This window comes from Crocodylus siamensis, chromosome 6 (assembly GCF_052110815.1).
Source record: "Crocodylus siamensis isolate JL-2025a chromosome 6, ASM5211081v1, whole genome shotgun sequence".
In the NCBI taxonomy this organism is placed as follows: domain Eukaryota; kingdom Metazoa; phylum Chordata; order Crocodylia; family Crocodylidae; genus Crocodylus; species Crocodylus siamensis.
Genome location: NC_143400.1, coordinates 15,539,569 through 15,563,905, shown reverse-complemented (window position 1 = coordinate 15,563,905; position 24,337 = coordinate 15,539,569). Strand labels below are relative to the sequence as shown.

General features: G+C 62.1%; 1 protein-coding gene across 3 annotated transcripts; it reads right to left on the bottom strand.

The window, feature by feature from the left end:
• Nucleotides 1-640: 640 nt before the first annotated feature.
• CELF3 (CUGBP Elav-like family member 3) lies at nt 641-24,337 on the bottom strand. Of its 3 annotated transcripts, none has more exons than XM_090051359.1 (13): nt 23,456-24,337; nt 18,470-18,552; nt 9,046-9,094; nt 8,109-8,375; nt 7,244-7,323; nt 6,412-6,555; nt 5,973-6,123; nt 5,304-5,453; nt 5,152-5,217; nt 4,929-5,027; nt 4,086-4,229; nt 3,878-4,010; nt 641-1,879 (listed from the first exon to the last, which is right to left on the bottom strand). In XM_090051359.1, the coding sequence occupies exons 1-12, from the start codon at nt 23,598-23,600 to the stop codon at nt 3,883-3,885; spliced, it is 1,506 nt and encodes a 501-aa protein (XP_089907485.1). In that variant the 5' UTR covers nt 23,601-24,337; the 3' UTR covers nt 641-1,879; nt 3,878-3,882. The 3 variants fall into 3 exon arrangements, with proteins under 3 accessions (XP_089907485.1, XP_089907486.1, XP_089907487.1); XM_090051360.1 differs by having other exon boundaries at nt 8,109-8,237; XM_090051361.1 differs by having other exon boundaries at nt 8,109-8,234.

Below are 24,337 nucleotides of genomic sequence, written 5' to 3'. Positions count from 1 at the left end.
CCTGTGCGCGCACAACTTGGGGAGCCCTGACATCCTGAGCAGCTCACGGTCAGCACAGCCATCCAGTCCCCCTGAGGTTGTGTGGACTGGGGGAGAGGCAGGGGCGCAGCTCTGGGTGGGTGGGCTGGGGTGCAGGCAGGGGTTCCGGTTCAGCAGCTCAGGATGCCTGGGTTCCTCTGCTGCTGTATCAGTGTGTGTCCCTGGGTGTGTTACTGTCCCGTGCCTCAGTTTCCCCACCCTCCCATGACCCAGTTTGTTCACTATGGGTCCAGCTTCTTTCCACGTGGTCCTAGTGCTGAGGACTCTGGATCCAGCCAGCACCAGGCACCACAGCCCCGATCCCAGGTGGTGACGGGGCTCAGGACACCTAGGTTCCTCTCTGCTCCTGTGTCCCTGCAACCCCGGGGTATGTCACTGTTCTGTGCCTCAGTTTCCCCATCCACCATCACTCGGGGCTGTCACTCACTATGGTGTTGGCTCCAGTCCTGGGGACTTTGGGGCCACCCAGCACCAGGGCCCCGATCCCAGCTTTGTCCATGCAGTGCCAGGACCCCCCACCCCCAACCCTTTCCCCCAGTGGCCATGGCCTCTCTCTGCTTTTTAACCCTTCTTTTTTTTTTTTTTTATTTAGACAGAAGAAAAAAAAAACCTTAAATTAAATTATTAAAAGTCAAACGCAATAAATAACCAATAAGTTACGCGGCCGCAGCAGACTCCAGCGCCGTGGGGGGGAGGAGCTCCGAGCCCTCTCCCCGTCTGACACTGGGGTCTCAGTGCCCCCTCCACCTCCTGGGACCTCCGATGCCGGAAGTGGGGGGCAGCATCTGGGCCTGGGGCAGCTACTCGCAAGGGCACTATGTACATGGGGGGCCGCGGAGACTGTAAACATCGGTGGCTGCGCGGGGCAGGGGGCACAGCAGCCACGTGGAGGGGGTGGCGGGGGTGGGGTGGAGGCTGCTCTGCATCTCCCCCAGGCTGGGAGGGACAGGGGGGGCCAGCGGCTTGTATCTGCTCCGAGGGAGGGGCCGTGGCTTAGTCTGGGCCCCGATGGCCATGGTCCCCTGCATGGCTGCAGCGCCCAGGGGCTCCAGCACGTGCAGCTTCTGGCACAGCGGAGCCGTGGCTCGGCTGCATGTGCCAGCCACCCCGGTGCTTGCCAGGCAGGGCCAGGGGCAGCTGGCACAGGCGGCGGTGTCTCCAGCTAGGCGCCCCGGTGCTGGCACGTGGGTGCCCCAGGGAGGGGGGCGAAGGTGTGGCGGCTAGTGCCACGGGTTGTGGCCCCACTCCAGGCTGAGGGTGCCGAGCTGACAGGGGCAGCAGTTTGTCAGCGGGGACAAGGAGCCGGGGAGGCATCAGCCTGGAGCAGCAGGATGGGGGTGTTGGTGGTAAGCTGGGCATGGGGGGGCAGAGCCACAACCAGCCCCTGCCATAGCCCAGGAAGAGCCTGCCAGCTCCGTGGGCCGCTTTAGCCTCCTCGCTGCCCCTGGTGCTCAGTTTCCCCCCACCCCCCCAAAGGGCCCCAGGGCTCGGAGCCAGGTTTGGTCCTGTTTGCTGAGAAGGCGGCTCCGAGGTGGGGCTGCGCTGCCTGGCCCTGGCTCACGCTGGGGGTGGGGGGGGATAGGGCTGGGGTCATCCCACCCCCTGCCTGCCCCATTGCTGGGAGGATGCAAAGCAGGGCCACGATCCCCCCCCCCCCCACCCCTTTGTCCCCCCACAGTCTCTGTCTGGCTAGCATCAGGGCACGGGGCTGCAGGGAGTCGAAGCCCACAGCAGCTGGGGTGGTCAGGCTGGGCCATGGTCCCCCCATGCCCCCAGGCTGGAGCTGTAGGGGCAGTGCCGGGGGGGCAGGGCTGGGGGTCCCCTCCACCGGGCTCCGGACCTGGGGGGGAGAAGGCAGGAGAGAGATGGGAGCACATTTAGGAGGATGCTCGTTAGCGCCACTTATTAGCTGCATCAGGGCAAGCCTGAGCACGCGGGCCCTGCTGCCCCCCCACCCCCGGCACAGGTGCCTACACGAAAGAAATGCAGGTGTCGTGGTGTCTGCCCTGCCCAGCTCTCATGCACGCTGCTGCAGGCACATGCTCCCCTCCCAGAGCTGCAGGTGAACCCAGGTGTCCTGTGGCCCCCGCACCCGGCCCAGGCTCCAACCAGCCCACGAGCCAGCACCACATGGGTGGGGTGGGTGGGTGTGCATGCATGAGTGATTACACATATGTATGTGTACTTATGCATGTATGCATGTGTGTCTGCATATGTATATGCTTATGTGTGTGTGTGTGTGTGTGTGTGTGTGCATGTCATAGAATCATAGAAGTCGGGTTGAAGGGACCTTATAGATCTTCAAGTCTGACCCCCGCCTGGGCAGGAGAAAAAACTGGGGTCAAATGACCCCAGCTATGTAGGCATCAAGCCTCTTAAAGCCCCCAGGGTAGGAGCCAGCACCACTTCCCTTGGAAGTTGGTTCCAGACCCTAGCCGCCCTGACCGTGAAGTAGTTCTTACGGATGTCTAATCTAAACCTCCTCTCCAACAACTTCTGGCCGTTATTCCTTGTTATGCCGGGGGGGTGCTTGGGGAAACAAGGTCTCTCCCAAACCCTTCTGATCCCCCGCAGTGAGTTTATAGACAGTCACCAGGTCCCCCCTCAGCCCTTGCTTGTGAAGGCTGAACAGGTTCAGGTCCTGCAGTCTCTCATTGTAGGGTCTGCCCTGTTGTCCCCGGATCATTTGGGTGGCCTCCTCTGGACCCTCTCCATGTTGTCCACATCCCTCCTGAAGTGGGGCGCACAGAACTGGACACAGTACTCCAGCTGTGGCCTGACCAGTGTTGCGTAGAGGGGGAGGATCACCTCCTTGGCCCTACTTGAGATGCACCTGTGGATGCACGACAAGGTGCAGTTAGCCCTGCCAACTGTGACCTTGCATTGTCGGCCCATGTTCATCTTGGAGTTGATAATGACTCCAAGATCCCTTTCTGCCTCCGTGCTCTCAAGAAGGGAGTTTCCCATCTTATAAGTGTGCTGCTGGTTTCTACTGCCCACGTGCAGCACCTTGCACTTGTCAGTATTGAAACACATCCTGTTTTTGTTAGCCCACCCCTGTAACCTATCCAGGTCTTGGTGCAGTCTTTCCCTCCCTACTAGCGTGCTCACCTTACCCCAAATTTTGGTATCATCAGCAAATTTAAACAGGGTGCTTTTCACCCCATCATCCAAATCGCTGATAAAAAGATTGAACAGCGCGGGACCCAGGACCGAGCCCTGGGGGACTCCGCTGCCCACTTCTCCCCAGGTCGTATATGACCGGTCCACCACCACCCTCTGAGTGCGACCCTTCAGCCAATCCGCAATCCATCTGACTGTGTAGGCATCAATGCCACAGTTGCCCAATTTTTTAATGAGGATGGGGTGGGAGACAGTGTCAAAGGCCTTGCTGAAGACCAGAAAGACTACTTCCACAGCAACACCTGCATCCAAGGCTTTTGTGACCTGATCATAAAAGGCAATCAGGTGGGTCTGAAATGACCTGCCCCTAATGAAACCGTGCTGGTTGCCCTTGTGTTTGTGCACATGCATGTGTGCACGCACATGCATGTATGCACGCCTGTATGCAAGCAGTTGTGCATGCAGGCATGTATGTGTGCATTTACATGTGTGTACATGCATGCACGTGTGTGTGTGCTCACATGCAAATGCCAGCAGGGCCCTGCCAGCCAGGAGCACTCTGGGGGACGAGTCACATGACTTGCACGTGGAGGGCGGAGCAATGTCAGCTAATGGCAGTTGGTGCCAAGCAGTGGTGAGCAAGGATTGGCTGCCAGCTGGGCAGGGCCGGGGGCGGAGCCAGGGATGGAGCCAAGGGTGGGCCCAGAGCACCCACCTGGTTCAGTAGGGCCGGTTGGCGTCCTTGGGCCGCTTCAGCTGCACCTTGAGGCGCTTCATGCCGATCTGGAAGCCGTTCATGGCCTGGATGGCGGCCTGGGCGCTGGCCGGATTGTCGAAGCTAACGAACCCTGTGGTGGGGCAGGACGGGGGTCAGTGTCTGCTTGAAACCCTCCCCCTCCCCCTGCCTGCGTCCCCGGTCTCACCGAAGCACTTGCTCTGGTTGGTGGCGCGGTCCACGAAGACCTTGGCGGAGATGACGTTGCCAAAGGGCAGGAACATCTGCAGGATCTCAGCGTCCGTGAACTCCTGGGGCAGGTGGTAGATGAAGATGTTACAGCCCTCGGGGCCTGCGGAGCAGAGCGGGGTCAGCGCTGCCAGCCCAGCCATGGGCCCCCAAACCCCCAGAGCCCCCGTGCCAGCACCCTGGCTCAGGGTCACCCTAGATCACTGTGTGTCCCCTGCTCTAGGCCCTCGTTGGACACTGTGGGCCCCCGATCTAGAGTGCTGGCTGTATAGTGCTCTGGATGCCCCGCTGTAAATCCTCATCTACACCCCCTGCTCTAAAACCCCCAGCTCTAGAATAGCATCCCCCACCTCGGCTGGCGCCCTTTACTCCCGACCTGCAGCCCCTGCCCCCCAGCCCTGCTGATACCCCTTACTCCCAACCTGCAGCCCCCTGCCCTGCTCAGCCCTGATGGATGCTCTCGTCCAGGTCCTTCCTCCACTCCAGAACCAGCTCCAGCGCTCTAGATCCCAGCTCTAGAACCCCTTCCTCCAGCCCCCCATGCTCAAATCCCCATCTCTAGAAGACCCTTGGTCCTTGCTCTCAACCCCCCCACTCTAGAGTGCCCCCCAATCTGGAGCACTCTAGATCCTCTCCTCTAAACCCCTGGCTCTAGCACCTGGCAGCCTCTGATGTGAGATCAAGATGTGGGGGGAGCTGGCCAGGGAGGCGCTGGGGGCCGGTGGGGACAGCCTGGAGGATGCTGGAGCCATGTCGGGGTTTGTGGGGGGGCAGGTGGACACAGCCCCCAGGCACCACTCACCTTCCCGCTGCTGCTGCTGCTGCGGGGGTGGCTGGGCGATGATGGCTGGCTGCTGCGGGAAGGCCGGGCTCACCAGCCCATAGGCGGCGGGGTAGGCGGCTGCAGGGAGGGAGGCAATGTGGGCGTGAGCCCCAGGACCCTCCTGGGTCCCCCCTCCACCCCCCTACCCACAACCCTGCCTGGTGCCCCCAGCCCTGCCCCGTGCACACCCAGGGGCACGGACCTGTGTAGTGCTGCATCCCAGCATAAGCCTGCTGCAGGGGGTCCACGGGGGCGGCCGGGCTCTGTGCTGGGGGAGACAAGCGGGCAGAGCGTTACAGGGCAGGGGTGCGGGCACGGGGACATGCCAGGGCCAGGGGTGGGGGTATCGGGCACCTGGGTAGGGGTGGACACCGTTGGTGTAAAGGGCATCAGAGGCAGGCTGCCCTGCAGGCTGCGTGGGCACCGGGCTGTAGCCGTTGACGCCCAGCGTGGCCGGGATGGCCGAGACCGGTGTGGCGGCGATGGTGGGCGGCGTGCTGGTACCTGTGGAGGTGGGGGAGGCACATGTCACCAGTGCCACAATGCCCCCAGGCCTCAGCACACCCACCGGCCCCTGCTGGAGCAGGGCCAGGTGCCAGGCTAGCAGCCCCCGCAAGGGAACCCCTGCCCCACCACTGAATATGCCCCGCCCACTGGGGGCTGCCCCTAGCAGAACTAGCCCTGCCCATGGGGTTGGCCACACCCCCTCAGATGCACCCCACCCAGCATCTCTGCCCACTGGGAGTTGGCTTCAAATAAGCCCCACCCACTGGGAGCTTGCCCCACCCCTGTCAGGGTTAGCCCTGCCCACATGGGTTGGCCACTCCCCCCCAGATGCAGCCCTGTTCCTGGATTGGTTTAACGCCCCATCCCTGGAACAGCTCCACCCACTACACCCCCCACCACAAGCAGCTCTGCCCACTGGGTGCTGGCCTCAAGATAAAGCCCACCCAGTTGGAGTTGGCTCCGCCCTGCAGAGGGAGCAGCCCCACCCCCAGCTCGCCCTGCCCCACCCCAGCCTACCTGAGGAGGGGGTGATGGGGGTGATGGGGGTGGCGATGAGGGCGCTGGGGTTGATGGCGGCCATCTGTTGCATCTGCACGGCTGCCATGGTGGCCATGGGGCTGAGGTAGGCGGAGTGGGCAGCGACCAGCGCGGCCTGCTGCTGCATCAGCTGGGGGAGAGGTGCGTGGGGTCCCGGGGTCACAGCGCAGCCCCCCCACCCTTGACCGCGTCCCCCTGCCCCCTCCAGCCCTGCCAGTGCCCCTCACTCCCAACCCACACCCCCTGCATGCCCCTAGCCTGCCTCGCCAGTGCCCCTCACTCCTGACCTGCAGCCCCCCAGCCCCTCCAGCCCTGCCAGTGCCCCTTGCTCCCAATCTGTAGTTCCCTGTCCCCATCCCACCTCCAGTGATGCCCCTCACTCCTGACCCGCAGCCCCACCCCCGTGGGTGCTCCTTACTGCTTGGGTGTAGGCGCTGTAGGCCCCGAACTGGAGGGCGATGGGACTGAACATGCCCAGCTGGTTGGCCACCTGCTGCATGCGGCGCAGCCCCCGCTCCTTCTCCGTGTCGGCAAACTTCACCACCAGGCTGGAGGAGGCGCCCTGAGAACGGGACACCCCCGTGGGTTATTCACAGCCCCCACACTGGGATGACAGCCGCACCCCGGGGGAGACACAGCACTCTCCCACAGTCCAGGGGGAGCGGCCTAGGAGCCAGAAGGCCTGGAGAGGCCTTGGGGCCACCTGGGTTCCTGTCCCAGCCCACAAGTGAGATGTGTCTGCTTCATGCCTCAGTTTCCCCCCTCTTCAGCATGGGGCTACGGGCCCCATCCCGCTTTCCCAGCATGCTCTGGGGTGACAGTGAGAGGTCTGTGGGCATCCAGGGAGGGGAGAGCAGCCTTTGACTGCTGGGGAGCTGCAGTGGTCAACGGTGCCCACCAGGGGGCACCAGAGCCCTGGGAAGGTGCCCAAGCAGCCTGGCACGGGATGGCTCTATAGGTATGTGTGTGTGTGTGTGTGTATACACACGTATGTGCATGTGTCTGTGTGCATCAGTGTGCGTACACATATGTGCATGTGTGTTCATGCGCATGTGTGTCTGTGTGCACGTGTCTGTACATGCATGTGCAAGCGTGTTGTGTGCATGCGTGCATGTGTCCAAGATGCCACGGACCGCCCGGACCCCGTGCCCTGGTTCCATGCCTGCCCCCATGGGCAGTGCCCATGGGATCCCTGGGCACAGAGGAGATCTGGGGACCACGGCCACCCCCCGCCCACCCCCGGGCCTCACCGGCAGCGTCCGGCTCCCATGCAGCGCGTTGATGGCGGCCTGGGCCTCCGCGTGCGTCTGGAACTTGACAAAGGCGCAGCCTGGGGGGGGTCAGGGGAAGAGCCTGAGCGTGCAACACCCCCGCACACGCCCTACTCCAGGGAGTGCATGGGGCTTGCATACAAATGCACATGCACATGGTTCCCTCCCCTCCACCATGGTAACACTTGGGGCTTGTGCATACACACATGCACACCTCCTGGGGACACACTCACCAGGGTATACTTGTACATGTGTGTATCCCCCCGCCTCCCTGCACACTCACCCCGCCTGGGGTACACCTGCCTGTGGTTATGGGCACATACCCTCCCCTCTCTCAGGAAAGGCACAGATTGTGCACCCATGTGTGGAGGGGGGGTGTGCCATGGGGTGTAGGCCCACCCACCCACACACTCACATAAGCCCTGGCTGGACTCAGATCCCTGAGCATGCACACAGATACACCCTCACATGTACACAAAGGACAGGGAGCTCTCACACATGCACACACATGTGGGCACACATGTGCGCATACTGCACACATGTGCATACTTGCATGTGCACCCATGCACTCACACATGCATACATGCAGAGATGCGTACGTGGCTATATGAGCACACGTGTGCACACTACTGGGCCCCAGGGACCCCCTCTATGTCTCCTCGCCCACCACCTCCCCCACAGCCCCCCCAGCTCTGCCATGGCCCTGTGGGCCCCCAGCCCCCAACTGTGGCTGGACGTGCCCAGACCAGGCCCCAGTGTAGCCTGTGAGGCACTGGGAGCTGCTGGGAGCGAAGCCAGGCACGGGCACTGGGGCACAGAAGTGCTGGGCAAGGCAGGCGCTCACCCTTGCTGGTGCCATCGGGCCCACGCAGCACCGTGCACTCGTCGATGCTGCCGAAGGGCTCGAACATCTTGCGCACGTCCTCATCCGTCTGCTGCTTGCCCAGCATGCCCACAAACAGCTTCCGGTCTTCTGGAGGGGCACACGGGGCTGGCAGGGGCTGGGGCACCGCCGGGCACGGGGCCCTCCCTCCCCACCGCCTCAGGGCTCGGCCCAGCGCCGCACCTGGCTCCGGCGGGGCTGCCCCAGGCACGTGGGGCCAGTGCCTCCCTGCCAGGGCGGGAGAGCTGAGCCGGCCGCCTGCCCTGCCCTGCCCTGCCCTGTCCCGTCTGCCAGGCCCTGGCAGTCCCCACCCCCAACACCCTCTCTACTCGCCTGGGCCATGCCCACGTTGCTACCCCTGTCCAGATGTCCCGGTGGGGTCCCAGGGCCCACTGCACTGCACACGGCCGCCTGCCCGTCTGCCCGCCCAGCCCTGTCCCTATGCATGTCCCTCCATCCATCCACTCATCCATCAAGCCCTGTGCACATCTGTCCATCTAGCCCCGTGCACCCCCTCCTGCCCTACTCTCCATCCATTTATACATACCCATCCACCCATGGCTATATCCATCCCTCCATCTAGTCCCATGCAATATCTATCTATCTATCTATCTATCTATCTATCCATCTATCCCCCATGCACCCCTTCTGTCTACCCACCCTCCCACCCACCTCCATGCACACTCATCTCTATCCCTCCCTCTGTCTGTCCATGCCTACTCTCTCTCCATCTTGTCCTCCTGGGGCCTGGGCAGCTCTGGCACCAGTTTGCCCTCCTGGGGGCTGGGAGGAGCTGGGGGTGCTGGAGCTGGAGCCCCCAGGCCAGCGCTCAGGCTGGGGCGGGGGGCCAGGGTGTGCCCAGGGCCTATGCGGGCTTGTGGGGGTGCAGGGATAGTACCTCCTCGGCTCTCGCTGTCTGCCGGCTTCACCTGGATGGGCCGGTTCATCTGAGGGGAGATGAGGCAGAGGCAATGAGGCAGGGGGGCATTCCCCAGGGGTCCTGCCTTCAGGGATGTGGGGGCCACCTCCCATAGCCCCAGCCCTTGTCCTGTCACCCCAGAGCTGCAGGCCCTTGTGAGGGAAACTGAGGCATGGGGGGGCAGGCTGCCTTGACTTGCCACTATGAGACTGTTCCTCCCCCAGCCGGGGCCCTGGCTGGGGATAGGGGACCCAGGTGTCTGGCCTCGGGCTGTGCGGGTGGTCATACCCCGCCCCCCAAACACACAACTCACAAAGTCCCCCTGGAGCCGGCAGCCCTGGCCAGAGCCCCTGGTTGTGGGGCTGCAGGGGGCTAGCGCTGCCTGGCCAGTGCCCACCGGGGTAAGAGGCCAGAGCCCCACTCCCAGGGCTGGCACAGAGGGGATCAATACCCCACTGGCCCCCCCATCACAGCCCCGGCCCGGCCCCGCGAGGGTTAATGCTGATCCCTGGTGGCTCCGGCCTTGCCCCGGATTAGCCGCAGGCAGATTAGCGCCGCCCGGGCAGCTGGGCCCATTCCCGGCAAAGCAGCTGTAATCATATTACCGGGGCCCTGCCCATCCAACTCCAGCCTTGCAGCGCCTGTGCTCTGTGGGGCTGGCACCACGGTACCCGCTGGGCCCTTCCCAGGGCACTGGGGCCAGGCCCCAGCGTCACAGGCCTGGGCCAAACTGGCTTTGCTCCCCCTTGGCCTCCCTGGGGCACCAAGGCCACAGGCCCAGCTCTGCTGTGGAATTAAAACCCTGCTTAATTGCCCGGCAAATGGCTGATCACGGAGTCCATCGATCGGCCACGATGGCCGCGGGTTCTGCTCTGCACGTGGGAGAGAGCGAGACCCCCCAGCTCCTGAGGAGGCGTTGCTCCCAGCCCCCTGCCTGCGCCAATGGCCTCTGTGGAGGGGTGCCAGCATCCCCCAGGCCATAGGCCACAGCCTTGGGGGCAAGGGGTTCCCCCAAAGCACCGAGGGCTGAGAAAAGGGCTCTGGCCCCTGCCCTTGGCATCCTTCGGCCTCTCTAGGCCTCCATGAACGAGTCTCTCTCTCTCTCCTGCCCGCCCAGATCGGATGCATCCACCTGTGGCCCCTGCTGCCCTGTCTGGGGGCTTGGCTAGGGCACAGGCCTCCATGCTTGGAGCCACAGCCTTCTCCCTCCTGTGGGCGCAAGAAAACACACACAGCCCCTAAGGCCCCTGGGCTCCGCAGGGATGGCTGCTGGTTGCCATGGCGCCCCTGCCCTGTATCCTTCACTACATCCCCCCTTGCCGCCTGGTTGCCAGGGTATCGCTGGTTGCCACAGCAACCGGTGCAGCATGGGGACCGGTTTCCTCTGCTGCCTATATCTATTTTTCCCCCCTCTACAAGGCCTGGAAACCCCGGCTGAGGCAGGAGGGGGCGCGTTCAAGGGGCACATGCCTGGGTCCCCAGTGCCAGGCACTCCTGGATGCTGAGTCCAGGGCAGGGGTAGGCACCAAGCCCCTGCTCCGAGCACAGACGTGGCACCAGTCACCTTTGAGCTACACCCAAGAGCAGGCCTCCATGAAGCCAGGCACTGCCCAGTGCCTGGGGGAGACCTGGAGGACTCTGAGATGCCAGGCGAGAGCAGCCTGGCCCCTGCACCCCAGGGCTTCCAGCTTGACTCAACTGCAGGGCAGGAGGGGAAACTAAGGCATGGAGCAGGGCTCAAACCTGCGCAGCACGGCTGCCACACTGCCCTCTGCACTGCCTAGAAGCAGGGGGCAAGGTGAAGACCTCTGGGCCGGCTGGGGCACAACAGGGGCATCATCCCCTCTACGTGCTGGGTCCACCGGGCCAGCCGGCATGGGCGCGGGGGGCCCGTGGGTTGGCGCATGACTCACCCGGCCCCCGGCCTGACTCGCAGCCGCTCCCCGCGCTCGGGGCTGCCTGTGTCCGGAGACCCCAGCGCAGGGAGGCCAGGCCGGGGGTGGTGGTGATGGGGGGTGGGGGTCTCAGGGACCCTGGATGGCGGCAGCTGCCGGCACTGTGAACCCGGGGCCTGGCAGCGAGCTGGGAACCCGGTGCTTGGGGTGGAGGGGGGAGAATTAATTGCAATAAACAAGGAGGTGCCTGCTCCAGCTCCACGTCACGGGGACGACGCGGGCTCTGGCCCCCCCGGCCGCCGCGGCCAGCGCGCCACGATTAGGAAGTCCAAGGCCCATCATCTCGGGCGAGGGGGGGTGGGAAGCAGATGCCTGGTAACCATGACAACCAGAGAATATGCTCCATAGCAACCGCCCACTCATCCCCAATTTACCCAGCGCGTTGCCTAGGAACGGCGCTGACATCACCAGTTATCTCTATAAACAATGACGGGCATGATGGGAGCCACGAGGGGAAGAGAAAAATAAAGGGATGATTTTTGGGCGGGGGGGGGAGTTTCCTGCCGATGCCAAGATGCAGCTGCCTCTGGGGTGGGTCCAGGAGGAGCTGGGTACAGGGAGCCCCTAGCCTGGGGATGTGGCTGGCTCTGGGGTGGGCCTCACATGATCCCGCACTGAAATGCAGCCAGCTCTGGAGTGGGGGCAGGCGTGTTTGTAAGGCTCCAGCATTGTGTACCCACCTTCGGCCAGCTGGGTGCCCCGGCCAGCTGCTGTGCCCCCAGCACCGGCTCCTGGCTCTTTTGGTGACCGAAAGGCCAGAGGGAGTGGGGATGAGACCCAGCTTGGTTTCTATCCCCTTCCTGCCCCCCAGGGCAGCCTGTGATGTGGGAGGGGGAGCAACAGCTCAGCCCCAAGGGAGCTGCCAGGCTTGCCACTGCCCAGCTCTGCCACTCCTGGCCTCTGCGGGGTTAATTTAAAGGGGCTGGCAGAGATTGGGGGGGGGGGGGGCTGCAGAGAAGGAAAGTGGGTCATTTCTTTTCCCCTCCCCTCCATCTGCTCTGGCTCCAGCTGTGGTGCTGGGGGGGCACCGGCGTGGGGGAGCTGCCCCCTCGTGGGAGAGCTGCCAGGCAGCCAGGGGCTCCTCTCCCAGACCCCAGGTGGGGGCAGCTGGACAGTGAGCAGGATGCCTGGGTTCTCCGACTCCCCTTGACCCCTGCGCCTCAGTTTGCCCATCTGCCCAGCCCAGGGGAGGGTGGCTCATGGCTGGATCCCAGACCCAGGGAGCTTCTCAGGTGCATTGTGGGATAGGGCTGGGCTGGGCTATGGGAGCTGGGGACCTGAAGCCGGAGTGGAAGCAAGGTGGGGGGACGAAGGAGACCCCTCCAGCGAGCGCACTGGGGTCTCAGGATAGCAAGCCCGGCGGTGATGAGCTGCAAGGTCTCAGCTCCCCCAGGAGGCCGGAGCAGAGGGGACCGCAGGGGCTGCCTGGCACGGCGCCCAGGGAACGGGACCCAGGTGTCTGGGGGCAGCCGGGCCCCAGGCCAGCGAGGGGCAGGGCAAGGCCCCCCCAGATCAGAAGGCAGCTGTCTGGGCGCAGCGGCGCTAATCCCAGTGACAAATCCCACCCCCCTTGCCTCAGATTTACCCGGAGCAAATCCAGGATGATCTGACCCAGCTAAAGCTCCTTAGGGCCCCGGGGCTGCTGCGGGGACAGGTGCCCGCCTGGCCCGGGGGCTCGATGCCGGGCTGGGGGGAGCCCCAGTGGATCCCCCGCAGGCCCAGGCCCCTCTCACACAGCCCCAGCCCCAGCTCTGCTCCCTCAACCCCCCACTGCCGCTCCCGGGGCATCTGCACCCCCACCCCCACGCTGGGGTGCCCAGCCCAGCCAAGACCCCCCACCGTGATTGACACCTGCCACTCATCCAGGTGGGGGGATTAGAGTGAGGGGCAGTGCCAGGCCGATGGTGCCAAGCCAGGTGGGGGGGCAGACGCCCAGTGGCAGCTGGCCGGGACAGTGGACGCCTGGGCTCCTTCCCCGGCTGCGGGAGGGGAGGGGGATCTTGAACAAGGGAGGGGCTGGGAGCCGGGACACCTGTGCTCCTTTCCCAGCTCCGCAAGGTGGGCGAGAGCAAGGGGCAGGGCCAGGGGTGCAGCACGCCTGGGTCCTTTTTCCAGATCAGAGGCCCTCTGCAGGCCACCCCCCCCCCCCCGCCCACAAGACCACCCCCCTGCACCTCCCACCCCCCGGGGGCCTGGTGTCAGCGCTCCCCACTGCAAGCCCCCAGCTTTGTTGGCTCAGCCGCCCCCACCCCAGCGCACCTGGCACTGAGGCCTGCCCGCCTGCTGGTTACCCAGCGACCGGGCTGCCAGGTGACGGCCTCCCGGCACTGCCGGGGGCTATTTTTAACCCAGCCGGGCAGACGCTGCCAGTCTCCAGCCTGCCAGGCCCTGCTGATGGGCACCTGCCAGATCGGCCCCGCTCCAAGCCCTGCAGAGGCTGTTGGGGGGTGGATCAGGGTGATGGGGGATAAGGTGCTCCCCCACCCCTAGACACAGGCGGCGGGAAGCATGTTCCACCCCAGCGCCAGCTGCAGCAGCTGCCCCCAGTGGGAGGGGTCAGGTTGATGGGGATAGGCAGCAGGTCCAAAAGTGCAGTGGAGCCCTGCAACGGGCAGGGACAGGCAGCTGCACAGGCATGTGGAAAAGCACATGTGTGCCTGCCAGCTCTCATGTCTGCCAGGAGCACGGGCCAATGCACACGTTGCCTGGGGCACCACGGGGCAAAGCAAACCAAGTGCATGCCTGTGCTCCTGCACATGCACATGTGTTCTCTTGCACACGCCAGTGAGCAGATACCCACAAACACACTCCTACAGAGAGATGTGCTTCTTGTGCATGAGTGCTCAGAGCCCGGCTGGATGGACACACACATGCCTTGCACCCATGAGTGAATTCACCTCTACTGGGGGGCTAACACACACATGCACACAAGATTGCTTGTACTTGTATATGCTTGCATGTACGCACACAAACACACGCACACGGATATGTGTGTGCAGCCAGCCATGTGTATGGCCCTCTACTAGGGTGCAAACACATGTGCACACAGGATCTCTTGTGCTTGCATATGCTTGCACACATACACACAAAGACACACATGCATGGATGCGTTTGTCATGAGCCATGAGGGTGAGCCTCTACTGGGGTGCAAACACATATGTGCAAAGAAGTCCCTTGCACTCACATCTCCTTATATACATGCACACACACACACACACACACACACACACGCACATGCACATGTGCAATCAGCTATGCATGTGATCCAGCAGTCACCATGTGCAGCTGTGAGTGTCCACATGGGGCGGCTGAGCCAACAAAGCTGAGGACTTGCAGCGGGGGGCGCTCACACGAGGCTCCCCAGGAGCCGGTACGGGGGGAGTGGTCTGGAGGGGGTGGGGGGCTCACAGGTACAAGTCTCAGTAAAACCACAGTCATCAAGCACTCAGCGCCCCACCTTTTCCCTCCCCCCAGGCAGGTGGCTGCAGCCTCTTGCCAACACCTGCCACCTGCCCTGGCACCACCACGTCCCCCGCTCCCCGCACCAGCTACTGGGCAAAGGGCAGTGGAAAAGGGAGAGCGAGGCTGGGGGAGGGGAACCCTGAAAATCCACAGGGACACCTGCTTGTCACAGTGCCTGGCGCAAAGCACATGCACACACATATACCTACATACATGCACAGACACACGCATATGTGTGCATCCATGCACACATCTATGCGTGCGCATGTACACATATGCACAGACCTGCACACACACACGTGTGCATGTGCGCACACACAGGCACATACATACATGTGCACATGCACAGACACACATGCACACAGAGACGCATACATACATGTGCACGTGCACACTCATACAGGCACAGGTGCGCACACAGAGGCACACATACACATGTACATGCTAGCACATGCATGTACACACAGAGGCACATACACACATGTGTATGTGCATACATACATGCACAGGCACACACAGTGACATACACACATACATATGTGTGCACACATGCTCACACAGTCACATACATACACGTGCATGTGCACACGCATACATGCACATGCGCACACACAGAGGCACGTACATATGTGTACATGTGCATGCATACATATTCATGCATGCACCCACATATGTGCACACACACATGCATGCATGCATGCATGCACACATGCAGTCGTTTACTAGGGCAAAGTCTGGCAAGCAGCCGGCAGCAGCCTAGTGGTTATGGGGGGGGCAGGGGGGCACCTGGACTCCTCTGTTCCCACCTGGGGGGGTGGGCAGCAGGGCCCAGTGCTTTGAGCAGGGAAGCTGGGCTGGGAGCCAGGACTCCTGGGCTCTATCCTGGCTTTGGGAAGGGAGTGGGTCTTGGTGGTGAGATGAGAGGCTGGGGCTGGGAGGCAGGATGCCTGGGTTTCCGGCTGAGGCCCTGGGCATGGCCTGTGGGAGCTGCCTCCTTTGGTAATTAACCTCCTAACATGGCTGTTGGGGTCTCACTGGTGTCCTCCGTGATGTGGCTGCAGCCAGGTCATTTGAGGGGGCACGGGCAGGCCCCCAGTGCCCAGGGGACCGTCCCCTGCCCCCAGCTCAGGGGCTGGAGTCCAGGCCAGGGTCTCTAGCCCAGTCTGGGGAACTGGAGCTTGGTGCATGATGCCCTGAACTGGCATGTGCACAAAACCTGGGATCTGGAGCCTGGGTGGGGGAGCCCGGAGCTGGGTGCATGGAGCTGCATGTCTCCAGCTCCACCACAGCTGGGCCCAGCCTCTGCGGGGAGCATCAGCCTGCATGGCATCGGGGCCAGGGTCTGTGATGGAGGTGCCAGGAGGAGCTCAAATAAATACACACCCCCACAGGCAGAGCCACGCGGTAACTCACAGAGAAACACACACTAAAAACACACACAGACACGAAAAGGATGTGCCCACGGATCTGGAAGTAGACACAGGCATGCGTATAACATACACACGTACACACACACTCACCCACAGAGACACACGGACACTAAAACACGACACAACCGCACATACACAAACACAACATAATGCAGGTACAGACACACAATGTGCAGACATCTAAACAAGCTAAAAACATATATAGGCATGTGTGAACACATATACACTGAGAACACAACACACACACACTGAAAACAACACACACACACCCCACAACGTAGCTACAGACATGCACATCACACACACAGAGACATCTAGACAAGCTGAACACATACACAGGCACACACACACACAACACACACACATTTACATCCATACAAGCTAACACCACGCACAGGCGTGCACACACAGCCACATGCTTAAAACCCAGAGAAAAGAGCTCTGGTGTTCCTTTGCACACAAAATGCGTGTGGCAAACGTGTGAAACAAGGTGACCAGAAACGGCCTCACAGATGCATGTTACAAGCACGTCCGCACACACATGCTGTCCTCCCAGCCCAGCCCCTCACACGCATACAGATGCTGGCGTGTCACTCTCATGTTCACGTCACACCAGAGCAGAGGGGTGACACAAGTAGCTGGGCACCTACAGGCCCTGTGGGGCATGCAGACCAACACAAGCTCCAGAGATGTGGGGCCGGGGTGGGGGCAGACACACACCTTGGTGTTGCAAATCACACAGACACGTGTGTGGAAGTGCACATGCTCCCACCCCAGGTGCTGCACAGGCCTCAGGCAGGCAAAGAAAGGGCTGGGGGAGCAAAGCGGGTGGTGGAAGCAGGAGGGAAGAACAACAGAGCCAGAGCCCTCAGCTGGGGAAACTTCCCAGGACAAAGCCCAGCACAAGCTGTGCCCGCACTGCGAGCTGGGCACGAGGGACACAGGAGCTGCCCCCAACCCATGGTTTCTATATTTGGGAAGGGGGAAAAGCAAAGTGGGGGGTGGGGGGAGGATACAGACCCAGCCCTTCTCCAGCTGGAACAAAGCGGGGGGGGCCTCATCCTGCCCCACCAGGGTAGTTGGCATCTCTGTGGGAGATGCCCAAGGCAACAGTCCCCCACCCCCTGAGCTTTGCCCCCGCCCTGCATGGCCCCCACAGTGGCTCAGGCATGGCAGGGGCGGTCTTATTTAGTTGGGGCTGGAGAGTGGGGTGCAGCCCCCTGCACCCTGTATGCCCCAGTCTCCCCCTGCCTGGGGGATCATGGTCCCAAGACAGCTGATAGGGCCCTGGCGTGGGCCAGCTCAGAGATCTCAGTTAGTCCGAGCCCATGCAGGCTGCTCCAGGCCAGAGCTCCCCTGGAGGAGGCTCCCAGGGAGGAGGAGGAGGAGGAGCCCAGTGAGAAAGGCCCCTGGGAGGGAGGCCATTGGCCCCTGGGAGGGAACTGGTGAGGTCAGGCTCTGGCTTTGGCCCCTTCTAGCGCCTTCCATGTGCAAGGCCATGGCAGGGAGGGCACAGTGTGTGCTCACAGGAACACAGGCCTGGCATGTGCCCCTTAGCCCCAGCCCTCTGGCATACCTGGCTTCCAGAGGCACACGCAGCCCCCCACACCCTCACAAGCAGCCGGAGTTTGTTTGGGCACAGACTGACACACACGGGTCCCAGAAAGGCCACTGGCATGTGTGCATACACATGCATGCACACATGGGTCCTTGCCCACCCCGGAGGGCACTCACAAAGTCCCACGGATGCAGCCGCCCTCACTCCCATGCACACGTGCGCTGTGCCCCCATTGCTATGCACCCCTATGACCCAGCACACAGGTGTGCACACAGAGCCTCGTGCGCCCTCAGCACACGTAGGCCCATGCAGATACTGGCTGCACACCTGCACATATACAGAGCATGGATCTTTGCAGAGTCCTTCGCATGCACAGACAAGCAAGTGCATGAAACCCAGGCACATGCACAAACATGTGAACATGTCCTGGGAATACATGTATGTGCCAGAGTTGCTGCCCTGGGTGTGGCTACAGCTGCCAATCACGCTCCCATGTAGACACGGCTCCCATCAGCACAAACTCCCCACCGGACAGAGCCTGATGCCCTGACGTGGCCCACGGCAGGGGGCTGCTACTGCCTGCTGTCATGGGGCACCACCGGGCATTCCCATCAGGTTGCCCAACTGCTGTTCCCAGCCCTGGCTGGACGGGGTACCCCGAATTAACCGATCCCCTCTCAAGGGGCCACAGCTGCTCAGACATGGCATCAGGGTGCAGTGCCAGGCCCAAATGGCCACAGTGACCAGCCCAGCTGTGTGCCCATGTGCCCTGTCTGTCCCTGCCGGCACTGGGGGGAACACTGGCTCTGGGGATGAGTCCCCCTGGCTGGGCACAACCCCAAGCACTGACTTCTCCTGCCCGGGCTGGAGCCTGGCACTAGCTGAGCCAGGCCCAGAGCAGTAGAGAACAGCCCTCACAGGCCCAGAGGAGCTACAGCCATTGAGGAAGGCATCCTCCCGCTCCGAAGCCCCCCACGCCCGTGCCCAGCAGGACTCACCCCCGGTAGGGTTTTCTGCTCATGCAGCGCGCTCTGTGCCTTGAGGGCCGACTCGCGGGCGCAGTAGGTCAGAAATGCGCATCCTGCGGGAGAGAAACAGAGGGGGAGAGTCACGGGGGCTCCGAGTCCCTGGTCCACCCCCAACCCAGTCCCCCAGATGGGCCGAGTGTGGACCCAGCTCTCAGGAGACCCTCAAATCAGCCCCCCACCATCGCTCCTTGGGATGGGGCTTGGAGGCAATACATCTGTGGGGCAATTCCCTTGGATGGGGGCGATTCTGGGGGGGCAATCAGAGGGTGCCTAACCTCCTAGCTAAAGCATGGAGCTGGGACTCAATGGTTGCAGGCTCAGGTCCCAGCCCCACCACTGGCTCCCTGGGCAAATCCCAGCATCCAGCACTACATCTGTGCAGTGCCCACCGTGCTGGGGTCCCATGGCAACTGCAGAGGGCTGGGCAGACAGCAACTGGGGGCTGAGAGATGCAGCCGGAGCAGGGACCCTCCTGCAGCCATAGCAGGAGGGTTTTGCAAAGCTCTAGCTCCTGGATTCAGGGGATCCCACGGGGTGCCTTGGGGCCAGCAGCTTCCCCCAGGGACATGTGGAGGCCGATCCCTGGGGGATTCACCAGCCCCCCCTGTGGTCTCCTGCCCCGGGCTGGCCCCATGGGGCTTTACAGCACTGCAGGCACATGGATTCAATGCTGCAGACTGGGGGAAATGAGGCACAGGGCACGGGCAGGGGCAGGGCTGGCCCAGCAATGACAAAGCAAGGCTGGGCTGAGCTGAGGATGGGACTGGGGTCAAGTCAGGCCCGTTACCACAGCTCAGATGAGGACCCAGGAGTCTGGTCTCTCAGCCACGCCCGCTCTAACCACTAGCTTGCACTTCCTCCCTGGCGTGGGACCAGCCCGTCATCTCCTCCAAACCCAGCTCACTGCCAGGGCCTTGCTAGGGGTGTGCTCAGCCTCCGAGCCAACAGGAGAGGAGCCCAGGGTCGCCATGGCTGAGCCCATGTGAGCCCGGGGCTGCTGTCATGGGCACAGCTTGTCCCGGGTGCTTGGCCATGGCAGCATCATGGGTGCTGAATATACACATGCACCCGCCAGCCCCTGGCACCGGGCAGGGCACCCCAAGCCCCACACCCCAAGCGGCTGCATGGGTCTTTGCTCTCTGGTTCAGATCCCATGCCCGGGGGGCTTGGCTGAGACTGTCAGGGGCAGGGGTGGCCTTTTGGCATCTACAGCCCCCAGGCACTCGGCCCTGCCACGACGCTCACCAGGAATGACCCAGGCCTTGAGCTCAATCCCCCACCCCCCGGGCACACTCCCACCCTGCACACTCACCCTCACTCCCTGCCAGGCCTCAGTGCCTGCCCCCCCCGCCAACCGTGCTTCCTTCCCCTGGGCTCCCTCCACGTCATGCTTTCTACTGGCAATAAAAAAATTGGAGCTAAAAATACCCAGCAGCAGGAGGGAGGCGCGGCCACGGAGCAGCCTGGCTCGCCAACAAAGCTGGGCCCCGGCTGGGGCAGACCTGGCTTGGGCAGGGGGGGTTGGGCCCGCTCTCCTCCACGGGGGGCAGCAGGACAGACAGAGGAGCCGCCAGCTCAGGACGTGCCCCTGTGGGTCCTGCTCCCCCAGCCTGTGCCCCCTCCCATGTAGGGGTCGTGGGCAGGTGCCCTGTGGAGCTGCCTCAAGGCTCTTCCTCTCCCCCCGCCTCTCAGCAGAGCCTTGCCCCCTGGGTTCAGCTGCCCCCGCAGGCCGGTGGGGGGCAAGGGGGAGGGTGCCTTGTCCATGCCCAGACAGCACCTGCTGATGGCTGGGCCTGGGCCAGCCAAGGTGCCCCCCAGCAGCGTGGGGTCAAGAGGCAGCCACCCCGGTCTCCGGAGGGACCTCGCTCTGCCTGAACTGGTGCCTTGTCAGCCTTGGGAGTGCAGGGAAACTGAGGCACAGAGCAGGAGTGGCTTGGCCCAAGCCACCAGAGCAGAGCTGGGCACAAGACTCAGAGGAAGGGAGCCAGGCATCAGGATTGCCTCTCCTCCCCCCCTGCTCTAACCACTGGGCAACACTCCCCACCCGCTTCGAGCCTTGCTCCCCTCCAGCTCAGTGGGGAGAGAAGCAGCTGCTGCCAGCCGGGAGCCCGTAGCCGTCCAGCATCCAGGAGGCTTCTCCTCCCTCGCTGGAGACTAAATTTAGCTCCTTGCCGGGTGTGCGCCGTAGGGCGCAGCCAGCTGGAACAGCAGCTCTGCTCCCTCCCGGAGGTGCCCTGCGCCCGGGCAGGCAGTGGCCCGATCTCAGCCAGCCTGGCACCGACTGGGCCGGGGGGACTTGGAGTGGGGGAATAGGGGCACTGCCAAGATATCATCTCCCACCCTCAGGGGCTGGGTCCCCCCTGCAGCTGCCCCTGGTTCCCCCAGCCATCAGGACAATCCCTGTGCCATCTCCACAGAGGGGTGCAGAGATGAGCGTGTACATACCCGTGGCACTCAGAGGAGACCCCCTCACCAGCCTGCACCCCAGCCCCAGGTCAGTGCCCCAGTCTATTGCTATCCTCACCCCCACCTTGTCCCCTTCTTCCCCCGAAGATTTGGGCATGAACAGGTCAGGGCTGAGCCCCAGAGGCCTCCTGCAAAGGACCACCCTGCCTCAGCTGTCAGCAATAGTAGACTCTTATCCTACAGCAGGACTGGGCCTGGTGAAACCCAGGTGTGTAGACTGGGCGCCATGGGCTAAGCACCACACTAGCACTGGGCACACAGGCTCAGGGGACACAGCCAGGAAAGGGCAGCACAGGGGAGGACCCAGGACCCACCTGCCTGGCCATGGGATCAGGCCCTTGTACACCCGTGGAGCAGGGCGGGTGTGAGCTGCAGCCAGGAGCCCGGACCTGGCCTTTTCCCATCTGAAGTGGGGAGCTCAGCGCTGGTGGGACCCTCCGGTGCCTCTGGAGCTGGGTCCCGGGGCCTGGAGGTTGATACTTCCCCCTCCTGAAGTGAAAGAGCCTGTTCCCAGCCCCTTCTGGACCCCAGCGCTTGGCGTGGAGGGAGCCGGGATGCTGGAGCAGGGCTGTAACCCTGGTCTCTACACCAAGAGCCCACAGCTGCAGCTTCTGGGACAACCCCGTTCCTCTCCTCCCCCTGCCCCTTTCCATCGGCCCTGGCACGCAATGACAAGCCAGGCCCAGCCCCCATCGCAGCAGATCTTCTGGCCTCCCCGGGGACAAGGGAGGCCTGGAGCCTGCAATTGTTAACGAGCAGGTGTGACTTCCACCAGGCCCCCCTCCCCGGGGCTGGAGACTGCTCTAGGGCGCTGCCGCAGGGGGGAGATGGGGCCTCTTGCTGGCCTGCAGGGGAAGAAGAAAGGAAAGGGGAAGTGGAAATGGAGGACAAGGAAAGAGTCCTTCAGCCCCTGGGCTACAAGGACAGGAGCATTGGCTTCTCATCCCCCACGGAGGCTGGGGGCTGAGGCCTGGACCCCCCCCGCTCTGCCTGGCAGAGCCACTGGCAATCGGCTCAGGGCTGCCTCCAGGCCCTGGCGCGCTCCATTTTGCTTCCCTCAATGCTGGCACAACCCAGAGCCCGACGGGCGCTCGCCTGGCTCCCTGGATACCCACCCAGGCAGAGTCCACCCGCTCAGGCTCTCTGCCTCGAGTGTGAAGCCCAAAAAGCAAGACGAAGGCTTTGAAGGCCGATGGGGGTGGTTATGTGGGAGGTTTCCTGTACAGGCCAGCCAGAAAAATCTCTGCGAGGCCAAGAGCCCCAGCTGGTCGGGTCTGGGCCTCTGCTCTGGAGATGCCCCATCCATCACTGGGCCCTTACTCAGCTGTCAGCCAAAAGGCATCACTTGACTCTTGCACCAGGCCGGGCTTCCAGGAGGCGAGAGCAGCCTCTGGAAAGGGCCTGTTGCCCTTCCTGATGCCATGGTCTTGGCTCTCAGTACCCACAAAACAACGGTGGGCCTGAAATAGCCCCCTTCCCTAGAAAGGCAGCATCATCAGGCTGATCCCCCAGTCCTTTCCAGGAGATCTGGACCCCGCTAGAGATGGGCTCATGGCTTCCTAGTCAAAGCATGAGGCTACTAAATTGTGGAGGCTGCCGCGGTGGGACTGATCTCACCCTGCCCTGCCCCTGAGGTCTCCTAGACCTGCTCTCAGGGCCAGGACTCATCCTTTTCTGAAGGGTGATCACCACGTCCCTTGCCCGCCTCCAGGCTCTGCTTTCTGGGGCATCTGGCTGCCGGCCTTCAGACGAGGGGGAAGTTTTGGGAGGACGGGGGGCATTAAGAGAAATGAATGAGGAGATGAACTTGGCCGTGTCCAAGAGGCCTTAGACTGGAGAAAGGCCTGGATCCCACAGCCCAGGAGGCAGCGAAATGGGTGAGTGGGAGGGGAAGGCACTGTGTTTATACAGGAGGAAGGAAAGCATGAGGAAGCTGTTTCGATGGGCTCTGGATCCACGAGTCCCACTGCTCACCTGGTTACCCCAGGGAGGAATGATCTCCCAGGAGTAGGACAAACAGGACTGCTGGGAGGGATGAAGGGGGCTTAGGGCAGACAGAAAGGGGGCCACAGACAGACAGACACTGGGCCTGAGCCAGGACAAAACTCTGTTGAAGTTCCCTGGTGCTGGATCCATCCCCTGCTCCCCACCCCCAGCCCTCCCTGGTTTGTGCCATCCCCACAGCCGCGGCTCCTGCCGCCTTTCACCGTATTGTACCTACTGCCATCTGTCACCACCGCCAGCAGCCGCTCTTTGTCCCACTGGCTGCCCTGACATCTCAAGATGCCTGGCCATTTCCCAGTCCCTTCCAGGGACGACTTCATCTCACCCGACATCTCTGGGACCCTTGTTCCTCCACCACCCAGCTGCTCTTGCTTTGCAATTTCATATTCAGATCCCCCCACTGCCACCGCCTTTCCCTTCCCAACCTCCCATCCATCCTATTGTTGGGAGCCGTTCATTGTTCTGCCAGCGGCCTGGCTCGCTTACCTTTGTGCATGCCCGTGTATTTATCCTTAATCACTGTCAGCTCATAGATTTTCCCAAATTGCTCGAAAATGGGCTTGAGGTCCTTCTCTTCCAGGTTACGGGGGATCTGTCCGATGAAAAGTTTAATGGCATCGGGTTCCTTCATTGGTCCAAGAATTTGGGGAAAGCCTCAAATCCCGTATTGTGCCGCGACGGAGAAGGGAAGGTAGGATCCAAAGCGTAACTCCAGCCCGAGACTTTCCAGTGGTGAAACAAACAAAGGAAAGGGGTGGCCGGCTTTGCTCCAAGCCTTTTTTCTTTTTTTCCCCCAGCCGAGAGAATGATTTCCCCCAATTTTTTTTATCGGCACGATGATCACGATTGGGCAAATCCTTTCGTTCCCTGCTTTGCGGCCGTCCTGAAAACAAAACACACACACACAATCCAGAATATAGATCAATAATTTTCGGGGGCACAAAAAAATAGACACGACGATAAAGAACCGGGGGGAGAAAAAAATAAAATAAAATGAGAAGCCGGATGAGAAATAAATCCCAAATGCAAAGAGTTTGCAGGCTCCTTTGTTGTGGGAGGGTAGGCTGAGCTGTTTGCAGTCCCAGATCCCTGGCACTAATACTTTTGATCTATTAATTAGAGCGCTTGCAAAGCAGTTAATTAGTTTATTGATTAACTTTCCTTGAAGAGGCTGAGCCTGGTTTAAATTCTTGGGTTGCTGTTGGGTTCTTTCTTTCTTTCTTTCTTTCTTTCTTTTCTTTCTTTAAATTATTGATTCATTTCTTTCCCCTCCTCTTCCCCACCCCTTCTCTGCCCGCCTGGCCTGGGTTGATGGTTTCTCCCTTTAATGGGTCTTGAGCTCTGATTCAAATCTTTTCTTTACCAACA